The sequence below is a fragment of the Sycon ciliatum genome, chromosome 7, assembly GCF_964019385.1.
Source record: "Sycon ciliatum chromosome 7, ocSycCili1.1, whole genome shotgun sequence".
Taxonomy (NCBI): Eukaryota; Metazoa; Porifera; class Calcarea; order Leucosolenida; family Sycettidae; genus Sycon; species Sycon ciliatum.
This window is the reverse complement of record NC_088649.1, coordinates 10031141-10043416: the sequence shown is the minus strand read 5'-3', so window position 1 is coordinate 10043416 and position 12276 is coordinate 10031141. Positions and strand designations below refer to the sequence as shown.

At 45.2% G+C, this 12276-nt stretch overlaps 1 protein-coding gene across 1 annotated transcript in view; it reads right to left on the bottom strand.

The window, feature by feature from the left end:
- LOC135820953 (death-associated protein kinase dapk-1-like) overlaps nt 1–12276 on the bottom strand; it is a 311375-nt gene that overhangs the window by 6395 nt on the left and 292704 nt on the right. The window contains exons 13-17 of the mRNA XM_065334015.1: nt 10064–10102; nt 7442–8095; nt 4698–4919; nt 1275–2142; nt 509–862 (exon numbers count right to left, since the gene is read on the bottom strand). Coding sequence (XP_065190087.1) covers nt 509–862; nt 1275–2142; nt 4698–4919; nt 7442–8095; nt 10064–10102 — 2137 coding nt within the window. The remainder of the gene's footprint in view (nt 1–508; nt 863–1274; nt 2143–4697; nt 4920–7441; nt 8096–10063; nt 10103–12276) is intronic.

Sequence of the window (12276 nt, the reverse complement as noted above, 5' to 3'; positions counted from 1 at the left end):
AGAAGCTGAAAGAAAGCACGACTCCCTACTCTATACACAGTATTTCGGGGAATTCACCCCTCATCATGTCACGAGTCAGTTGAGCAGTTTAGTTGGCTGAGGAAGATTGTGCCTGAGGAGCATCACTTATAATAGTGCTCTCCAGGCCCGAACATCACCAGGTATACAAACGTACAGAGACGCTCCGTTTGCAGCACAACAAACACCCCGTGAACACTAGATAGCAGCATGAGTCAGTGTTGCTACTAGACGGTGACACCAAGCGTCGAGGACCCTCGGTCATTCACAACGCCTGTCACCTGCAAACCAGCTAATTGCAAGCCCGTGCTGGGGAACGAGTCCTCAGGCCGGTCAATCATGATCTTGATGTTTTTATGCCAAGCAAAGGTCCGATTAAATTCTGGGTAAATATTAAAACACAGGTCGCAAGCCTCTATCTACGGGAACTAGCGTTTCCCTTTACAAAGCGAATACTGGCATTACGAGAAAAAAATCATAATTATCTTACCGGCCGCATGAGTATGATGAGGAGGTATTTTGCACTGTGAGTACCCAGGGCAGTCTTTCACTGCCCTGTAGACAGTGTTTGCAGCCGGTAGTTCGGGTAGCACATCGTCCACCAGGCTCAGCACCACACTGTCAGGTAAGTCGCAAATGCCCTGGCGGAACATGTCGGCTGCATCACTCGTGCGATGTTCCCTGACCTTCTCATCGACGTCATCCTTGAAGGCTTCCTCCAACTGTCCTCTCTGGTTCAGCCTCCGCAAGCACTCGACCAGAGGGAAGTCTTGGTTAAGCAAGATACGGTGCTGATAGAGAGCAGAGCAAAGACGAGAGGCTCGACGACGTTCTTCAATCGTACCTTCAGCACAAGAAAGCAGACATGCAAGTAAAAATATACACCATGCAGTATAAGTTTGTTTAGAAAGTTTTGGTCAGTCCATGGCTTGATTAGCACAGAATTTGGGTATGTATCACAGAGTACTACAGTGCATAGAAGTAAACACACGCATATGCACACATCATGTGCATGCATGTATACACACCCAGACCCACACCCACCCTCACACACACACACACACACACACACACACACACACACACACACACACACACACACACACACACACACACACACACACACACACACACATACACACACACACACACAGGAGAGCATACACACACATACACACACACACACATGCACGCACGCACAAACACACACACGCACACACACACACACGCACCCATGATAAACATTGCAAACTTACTGGCATTCTGGCAATCAGCTGAGCCAGCATACTCGTGCGTCAAGCGTGGGTCTTTGCGACGTTGATCAGCGCCAACATCCTTCGCAGCAGGAGGAAAGAGATGCGTGGCACGGATGTGGTCGCTAGCAAGAAATGCCATCGCGGCATTGAGCTCTCCTTGCTGGTCTAGCTTCCGAAGATGCCCACTGCTACTTAGCTGCTCATCATCTTCAAACACCATGTCGACTCTAGAGCCGGGTGACAATTGCTGTGGCAGCTTCAAGATGTGATGCCACACCATCTCCTGAAAGCGCGCGACGTCTTGCTGGTCGTAGCCACGTGTCACGACGTTGAGTGCCAGCTGTCCGGCGGGGATCTCTACCAGCGTGTCGACCTGTGGATAGCGATTCATGACGACACGTATGCCACCTTGCCAAACTGGGCATCTATCTCCGCTCTCACAGAGCTCGGTCAGGATGGAGTGCTGGATGGCTGGCATCAAGGCTGCACTCATGGCAATCCCGGATCTGCAATGCAGGCGGCGACCGGTGTAGTGGCGGTGAATCTTCTCATCGGCAACTGGCCAGTGGGCAGCTGTGCGGCTCTCTGCCTGGGCCGGCAGTATCATCACCTCATTGCCGTGATCCGTAAGATGACACATTCCCAGCTGCTGCGCAATCTCAAGCACCTTATCCCCGGGTAACTTTACCGGAGAGTTGGTACAGTTGCCCAGAACCTGCTCGACATTGCTGCGCTTCGCAAAGCCAAACTCATTACAAGTGATGAACGATGATCGCTGAAAGGTGGGTGTGTAAAGTTTGCTGGTGATGTCACTCATCAGCCAGGTTGGTTCCAGCACCACAAGCTGCACCTGGGCAAAAAAGAAAACCTGCATGCAAATATGCACATGTACCCACCCAGAACATATACACATACACATAAATTATAGTCATATACCCAGGCTGACACAACAATCATGGACACACACATACACTCAAATGCGAATAGGTACCCATAGGACAAACAGACACTCACACACACACACACTCATACACACACATACGCACACACACATACACACACACACACACACCAAGACACACAAAGACAGACAGACAGACAGACAGACAGACAGACAGACAGACAGACAGACAGACAGACAGACAGACAAACAGACAGACAGACAGACAGACAGACAGACAGACAGAGGACAGACAGACATAGTGACAGACACAGAAACAAAGAAAACAGATGATCAGGAAACATACATCAACTGTTGTGAATGCCATCTGATCTATTCGGAGCCACAAATTCATCTTTCAGTTCTTTGTACTTGTAGGTACACGTTTCAATTCTGTGCACCTTATAAACTCACGCATATTTTTCTTAGCACACACACACTTGAACCCTCCACAAATGATGTGACCTAAATGTGTTTTACATTTTATATCATTTTTCTTGTCCACTGTTGCACTCGCTGCACTGTGCATATTGCCAAGTGGTACATTTTCTGCTACCCACTTGACATGTGGGTAGCAGAAAACGTACCACCTCAATTAGTATTCCTGCTGATGCTGTACACACGACACCCTCACGACACATGCTGCTGCTACACGCACATGCTCACATACATTGCAGCTCTCACCTTGTGAATGCCTTCAGTCTTTTTTGGTCACGAAGAAACTGGGCCCAACAATGGATCGCTAGCTGAAGTGTTTCGTGAAATGAATGGGTTTAGTTTCAACATTTAAAAGTAAGGGACTGATTCTCGAGATGATGACACACCAGCAATTGTCAAGCTAGAGAATCAATCACAGACACCAGTTGTAGATAGCTCTCGGCCACACAACAGGAAAGCATCAGTGCAACTATAGGTGCCGTGCTCCCCAAAATGTCTCAATGTCTACAAGTAGAGTTCGCTTATACACTAGCACTCTTTTTCGTTCGAGTCCTGGTGGTGACAGTCAACTGTTGCTCCAGACTTTTCCTGTTTGCATCTTTCCCTCAAACCAGTAAATACTCTTTTTTAAATATATATTTTAAAAACATACCAGAGGCCAAGCTAATATTTTCCTTTCTTTACCCGATGTGCACACTCGAGCTGGATTCAAATCTATTTTTATTCCTTGGTGCTTACCGCTTTAACGCGCTCCCCGAATCCTTCGCTAGGCATTTCCCAAATCGGGCGGCCGAAACATTCGCCGAAAACAGTGGGTTTGAAGAAATCAACGATCTTTTTGCCGGATATGCAATTTTTGCACTGAATACGCCGAAAATCGATCTTTTTCTCTACAGCATGCAAATAAAATTTCTGTAACCATTATCTGCGAAAAGTGACTGCGACTTTAGGCATTTCTGAGATCGGTCAGCAGGAAAAGAAACCGAAATCAATGGCTATCAAGAAATCCCCGATAATTGCGCCAAATTTACAAAATCTCGCGATGAAATCGCCAAAAATTGATGTTTCAGTGCCTCTATAACGTGCATGTACATGTACATGTATGTGTATACTGCGATAGGTAACTTCAAGTACTGCTTTGAGCCGAATTCTGACTTTGGGGCTTATATAATATGGCCGAATTTGGACATTCCTCAGCCGATCGAGAAGCCGGTTAGGCGAAAAATCGGGCCGATTTGGGAAATGCCTACCCTACCCATTCGCACTACTCGTATCCCCAATTCATTTCGCCAGGAACTTCGCACATTTATTCATCTTGGGCATCCTGTACGAAGACCTCAGGGCCTGTTCGAAATGCCCAAGTAAAAATAATAAAATACAATACCATGCAAGGGTTCTACCCAAAGGAGGGTAGGGGGCACAGCGTCCCTCTTTTCTTATTGACCGCCTGCCTCCCTGTGAAGAAGTGGCGCCCCTTACTAATTTGTCCATTTTGGTGTGTTTGCTGGCAATTCAACGAAAATGTGGACGATAATATCAGATGGTTCAGAAAGGCACACGTATCTGGTGTGAAGTCGGGGTACGTTGCATTTCGGGTGACAAGTCTATTTTTGGAAAATGGAAAAAATGGGCTACAGGGTGTTTCCTAGGCCCCCCCCTACTATTTTCTCCTGCTAGAAACCTGAATAGCAATGAATAAAACTAATTATGAACTCATAACCATGACTTGTGTGAAACAATTATTATTATTAAAATGAAAAATGTCCAGGACGTTTTCTCGTGATTATCATCAGTGGAACATCGTCACATAGTGAGAATGACTAAAACATCCAGTTATGTAGCTAGAATAATATGACAAGGAGCGGAAGAATGTAGCAGCTCACGGTGGTTATGAGTTCACAATTAGTTTTATTCATTGCTATTTTACGACTGTTGTCTCTTCATTGGTTATTAGAAACCTGCATACAATACAATACATGCGTGCGTGTGTGCAGGCACAAATACGCACAGATACACACTACATATATGCACACGCGCACATTTACCTCGGCTTTCTGGTGTAGATCATGGAGATCTTGCTCCAGGTCGACTGCAATGGCTACCATTCTGTTCACCAGTTTCCAATCTTCAGCTTCGAACCTTTCACCTAAGATGAGATTGGCTAGGGCCGTAGTGAATTCCTCCAGGCTGACAGCAGGTGTATCCTTGAACTTAAGGCGGATATCTTCCAGGAAGTACTCGACTGCGGACATGGGAGTATCTGGTTCCTGTTGCACGTCACAGCATGTCAAAACAGAATGCACAAAATTGGCACGATTTAATAACAAAAAATCAACAAGCCCTAAATGAAATCCTAAGAGACGGATAGACAGTAACAGCAGTAGAGCCATGTGCAAATAATTCCCAAAATCATAACTGGTAGTGTAATTAATGTTGTGTGCCACAGCAACCAGAATGGGTGTCGTTAGTGCAAAATGGCGCAGCACTCTTAGGACATTAGTATACCTTATGGGAATATTTAAAAAGGCGACGTGGGGACAATAATTTTACAACTAATGCAATGAATAAAACTATATGCGCACTAATATCACGATCGTAGCAACGAATAAAGTGTTTCAGAACGGTTTCTTGTCACAATTATCAATAGAATTTGTGACTGAAAGGAATGATGAAACTACAATAGGATTTATACACTTGGACTTCACTTCGAGAATCACTTTGCAATCACACACACTTGCATATGCATGTACATTGTGACACTGCACTTGCTGAATTTCCTATCATTTCTCACCTGCATAGTTTTATTACCAGTGCATTTTTACGAAGTTTGTGCTATTTTTCTTACTATTCTAGTATCTAAATACTCGACAAGGAGACAAAATGTTGATATGGCAATAAGGAGGACGAGCATAAGTGACATTTGTTTTCTGCACACTTTTTGAGAGAAATCACACCTCGATAGTTTAGTGCTGTCATTGTATCCTGCTACCCTACCTTATTATTATTTCTTTTGTTCCTATTTTGTTCTTTAGTACAACGGTAATTCCTGAAGAGTGCTATACGAAAACTTGTTCGAATCACCTTTTTTTTTCCATCGCTTCATTTCCTTACACATATTTCTCCTTACCTTTTAGATGATTTTTGCATCGTCTCCATCGCTTTGTTTATTAAAGTGATCCAAATGTCATTTCAGCTCGTCCTCCTTATTGCCACATTAAGTTAAAATTATTCCAGTTTGGACACGGGTCGAGAGCCAAGGATAAATTAATTTTTACGAGAAAGAAAAAGGACCAAGGAACTACAAGTCACGCTACGAGAGAGCTTGGAAGCTCAGGGCCCTGCGCTATGCTTTGTTGCCTAGCTCATCGTGCATGTTGTTAGAAATGATGGAAATGCTTTTTCCTTTGATTGGCTACATCATTGTATTGCAAAAACGTTTCAATGAGATACTGAAGTGACGTCTTCCGCATAGCTATGGGACCGGCGCTGACTCTGCCGATCACGGGCGTTCTGGAGTCGACGGGATGGCTGTTCTGACGTTTCCTGGGACCGGCGCTTACTCTGCCGATCACGGGCGTTCTTCTTCTTCTTCTTCTTATTATTATTATACTGACGGCAACTAACATCCATTCTGATTGCATTTACTCGTCTGCCTACTTCGTATTTCTTTCTAGAAAATCTCCCCATACAGCAGGGAGTCGTTTACATAATAATTATGACTCCCTGCTATACATCTACATGGCTGTATATACGTTATAATTATTATGCTATCGGCCTACATTCGATTCCCGGGCTGGTCGACAGGCGGCCCAGCCAGCCTGCTGGTGGGATCTCGGCCTCGCACACAAATCCACACAAAATGTTACTGCACTGAATGCATTCCCCCGATACACTTCGCATATATACTCATTCTCTTGATGGTACCGTACTCTTGATGGTACGGGACAGGTACGGGATAGCGCCAGGCATGTCGATGGCACAAACAAAAATATTGTGGCCAGCTGTCTTTGCTGGTACGGTACAGTACGGGACAGATACGGGATAGCGCCAGGCGTGACACAAACAAACACACAAACACCAAATTAAAGCTGTGTGGACCCTGGCTAGCGCCAGACGTTACTGAAGTAACGTCTTCTGCACAGCTACGGGAATAATGTCCACTAACACCACCAGTTACTAAACAATCACCAGGCTGTTGGAGTGCGCATCCAAGATGTGCTAGAGTTGTTAGCCAGTTAGTTGTAGAACGTCAGTATCGTCACGCTATAATGTCCACTAACACCACCAGTTACTAAACAATCACCAGGCTGTTGGAGTGCGCATCCAAGATGTGCTAGAGTTGTTAGCCAGTTAGTTGTAGAACGTCAGTATCGTCGGTCAGTGTCGTGCAATGTTATCGCATGAGCTGATTGTTTAGTAACTGGTGGTGTTAGTGGACATTACAGCGTGACTTGTAGTTCCTTGGTCCTTTTTCTTTCCTATAAATTGTTCTAGTATCCTCGCTTTTTCACTCCAAGTGTATAAATCCTATTGTAGTTTCACCGTTCCTTTTAGTCACGAATTCCATGCAAGAAAACCTTGTGGAACACTTTAGTCGTTGCTATGGTTGTGATGTGAGTGGGCATATAGTGTTATTCATTGCATTATGGGAATATTGTTAATGTTACCCAGGAGTTTGTTGGTTTTCGGATTACTTTCAGAGAGAAGATGCTACATTACAAACAAAGTATTCCACTTGGACCAGTGCCTTCAGAGTGTAATAAATCCTTTAAAACAATACAGTTCTCACCTTCACCTCTCTCTTCATTTCCTCGATGATGTCTCGCACCTTTGCCACACCATCGCAATTCTCGTCAACAGCATTGACAAAGATCACAGGCTGGTCCATGAACTGAAGATGATCGCCCATTGTATCCTTCAGAAGCTCACATTCGGCGCTGACTACATCACGCTGCGATTCTCCAGCTTTGTCTCGCCGGGAAGCTACCATGAGCACCTTGTTGGCTGTCTTGTCGCTCCCTCCTTCCCCATTGCCTTTCTCCTCACCATCTTCACAGCTGCATGCTATGAAGTTACACCACTGGCGAGCCGAATGACGTACACATACCTTCGTCTCCACGCTGGAAACAGTGATGATATTCACTGCTGGGACGGTGGAAAACTTTGTCAGGCGTTGGTGATTACTCATATATCGGTATTGGCCACCTAGATCGAGAAAAACGATGCCTTCGTGGTAAAAGCGCTCGATTCCGCGGGTTCGCGCACTCTCGATTCGGTCCCCCTGATCACGCCAAACGAAGTAGACCAACCTGTCGTAGAACGTGTGACGCTTGTGCAACGACTTGAGCAGTGACGTTTTTCCACTGCCTGGGGGGCCAAGCAGACGCACCACTAGATGTGTCTTGCGTTTGCAGTTCTCCATACGTCGTTTGACCAGTATTTGCTGAAACACAGGATACGACGCATCCACATACCCATGCAATAACACAGATACACAAATGCAAGCATACGGTTGGCATGTGCTTCGCACCAGCGGTTGTCTATAATTGCTAGCGATTAACTTGAGTATGGAATTTATTGCTCCTCCATGCTTCAAAGAGCGTTAGATTATGAGGATCCCATGGCCATGGACATATCCCGTCAACCAAGGAAAATAGCACACTATAAAAGCCAACGGTTTCCCAGTGATCGGGGGTTATCCATTGTTTTCTTTTTCTCAAAACAAAAAGGATTCAACTCGGATGGTGAGCCAATTCAATTAACTCGTAACTTTTTGTCCAAAAATATTTCAAAAATTTCAAAAATATAGATGCGTGATTTGAAAAAACCATTAGGCCAGCATCTATACCACATAAAATCTGTGATCACTTTGTGCATAAAATATTCGAAATTGGGTGTTTGATATCCGATCGCTTAAAAATCTATAAGAGAGTAATTGGGGGAAGGGACCTGAGCAATATTCGAAAGAAATTCCCGAAAAGCTCCAGGCAAATTTGAAATATTTCCAAAAAACCATGCGTCTATATTTTTGAAATGGACTGTAAGACTTTCTTTTCCCTGTAGTTTTGGCCCAATCAGTATCTAACAGCTTGAAGATGGCCCTAAACCAGAACATGGACCTGACACTGCTCATGCATTTACCACTCCACAAGCTGGCGCAGCAAACTGTCAATCGAGAAATGGAGCTCATTACCCCGCCCGGACCTTGTTGGAACTTCGGAAATAGAACACATTTGCCACTCCATGGCTGTCCAGGCATGGATGCTCCCAAAAGTATAATAAATAATCTGTCCACTACATTTTCCACTCTAATTGCCGAAGTGGCTTCTGAGAGAACAGAATAAGGATCAAGAAATGACATACATGAAGACAACAATAATTGATGAGCTCACAGCGAAAGTTATCCAACTCAAAGAGGGTGCGACTCGACAACAGCAGTATGTTACACCTCTAACCTGCTCAATGAGAAACATACCGGAGTCCCCCATACCAGACCTATGGCGTACTCTTGTGTAGCATTACATGGCACAAGTGGAGTTCAGCACGTCACACCTTCAAATTGAGACACAGACCACAGCCCAGTGGCTGCATCACTCACCAATGGCGGTATTGGAACTAGTTGAAATCAAATTGGTACTGGTACGTGTTCGAATCTTAACAAAGCTCCAGCAGACACCGAAAGGCAAACTGGAAACTACCGAAAGAGCAAACCCTCTACACAAAGTAGTACGAGGCTGTGAAGCACAGCGTATGGTACACACACAGATATTCGTTTGGCGGAAGGTAATGGCCCAAGCGCCGGATCTGTAACGTCGAGCTACATGTACCGTACAGTACCGCCAGAGCGCCCTGCCATCTCGTCCTTCCGTGGTCGTATTGTGGAGGTGGTATCCTGCCTGTAGGTCATACAACATGAACTTTGTACACATATTGCACGTTGTGCAGACAATCTGTACCTTCGAGCGGACACGAGCTCCACAGAAAAACCTGATAAGTGTGACCTTACAAAAATGGTTCTCACACCGTACAAACTAACTTCGTTGCATTCTGCCATACGATATTCTTTTCCCTGGCTGTAAAATCAAAGTGGGGCGCTCTCGCGAGACGGGGCGCTCTGGCGGTACTTACGGTACATGTTTATGAAACCAACATCAGTAAACGAATCACAAAAAATGCTCATCGGTGCTGGTGCCAGTGCGGCGGGAAGTATATTCTTGGTTGGGAATGTAGCTATTGGCCCCAGAGCAGCATCAATACTTATTATAGTAAAGTCGCGCAATGACAGGGATGTGGTTGTTCAGTGCAGAGTGGTGGGGTGCTGCAATGTATTGATGTAAAAGTTCGTCAAAGTCCAAATTTGAAACAGACTCTAAGTTGCATTTTTCCATTGCAACATAATAATGAGGCTTACTACTAATGTCGCCCGAAGCTTGTGCTGTTGAGCCGCCATCTGTGACAATAAGCAGACAATGAGAGAATGGGCTGTACATGGTGACCAGACATGAGACAGAAATTCTGAGGCAACAGTCAAAGTATTCAGTAGTTGAGGGAATGGAAAAGGGAAAATACTGTAGTCAAAGCAATGACGTCACAGATGCGTTAAGCCCATGGATCCTTCCATGAGTGAAAGCGAATTGTAACTATTATTATTATTTAACGCAATAAATAGAGTAAGCTGCCCAGCTTACTCTATTTATTGCGTTAATTACATTTTTATCTCCACGTAAGCTTTTTAATTATTATTAGTATTATAAAAGTGTGAGTTAAGACGTCTGAAGAAAATGTTGAACGGTGTCTGCTGGGATGACGACTACACCATAGCTCAGTGGTTAGAGCATCGCTGGCTACAAGCGAGGGTCCCTGGTTCGAGTCCTGGTGGTGACAGTCAATTTTTTCTTCAGACTTTTCCTGTTTGTCTCTTTCCCTCAAACCAGTTAATATAATTTTTTTCTTCAGACTTTTCCCGTTTGTCTCTTTCCCTCAAACTAGTGAAGATTATTATTATTAAAGCAATGTTGAGTCACCTCCACCATTAAACTGCGCTCTTTAGCCGACTAGACCCTCCTGCACACAACCATCACCACTGCGAGGACACTTCCGTAGACGATATTGATAAACTCCTTCAGACAGCTGTTTCGCTAATACAAAGCTCATCAGTGAAGGTAGATGTTGAATGATTAAAAATATAGACCAAACTGCTATTATATAGGGGGTTTCCACATGCAAAACTGGCATAGCTGAGGTGATAACGCAGGAAAAAGGAAAGTGTGAAGTACTGTTGACTTGCATTGGACATGCATGCAGCGTCCAATGTCCAATACGCGTCAACAATATTCCACCAGCATTGAGTTAGTGCTTACCCTCACACTTCCATTCACACCTTATCCCCACACTTACATCATCTACACTTGCATTGTGTTAGTTATCACCTATGCTCTCCCCCCCCCCCCTATATATACCATGCTATCTACTCCCATTGGGTATCTATTCCTTGACTCATCAAGCTGTTACATGGTGTCAGAAGTCGGATGCTGCGGATTCTGCAGATTCAAGGACCATGAACCAGCTCAAGCCGCCAGAACAGCTCCTCATCAACTGTCCCAATAAGGCGGACGCGTGGAGGCGGTTCAAACAGGCGTTTGAATTTTATTCAATTGCCGCTGGACTCAAGGACAAGGATGGTGTCATCCAAGCCGCGGTATTTCTCCATGTCATAGGAGAAGATAGCCAGAAAGTGTACCAAACATTGCAGTTTGACACAGAGGAGGACAAGAAGGACATTGACAAGCTGAAGGAGAAATTCGAAGAGTTCTGCATCCCGAAAGCAAATGCAACAATGGAACGATACTTATTGCTCACCCGGAAACAGGAAGAAAATGAAGACATTGACTCGTATACCATGGAGCTCCGTAGAATGGCGGAGAGGTGCGAGTTTCCAGCCACGAAGGACAGCATCTTACGGGATTGCATCGTTCTGGGTGTGCGGGATGACGGACTTCGCAAGGAACTTCTTCGACAAGACCAGAGTCTAGAAAAAGTGCTGTCCTCCTGCAGATGCAGAGAAGCTGCTCAACGACATATTAGACATTTGACCCACGAAGCGGTTGGTTCAGAGACAGACAAACGAGACATCGACGCTGTTAGGTCACAGAAGAAAATACAAGCCAGACCTCCAGTGAAGTCCTGCGGATACTGTGGGGGAACACATCCTCCAAGGCAGTGTCCGGCGTACGGTAAAACATGCACGAAGTGTAGCAAGGTCGGCCACTTTGCTAAGGTGTGCAGAAGTCAGCAAAAGTCACCAGCAGTCACAGCAATAGAGCAGACAGCAGTACAAGAGCAAGCCGTTCAGACGCGGTCGTTTGGAACGATCCTAGTCGGTGAACTATCAGCGGACAGATGGAAGGAGACCATTATCCTGGATCAACAACCAACGTTGTTCAAGCTGGACACCGGTGCAATGGCATCCGTACTGCCATTGTCAGTCTTCAGGAGCAAACGGCCGGACCAGCAGCTTGAAACAACTACTACCATACTCTCTGGCTTTGATCACAGCACGGTTCGACCAGAGGGAACGGCTACTATCAAGCTTACCAAGACAAAAGCATACCAGTTACCTATTAT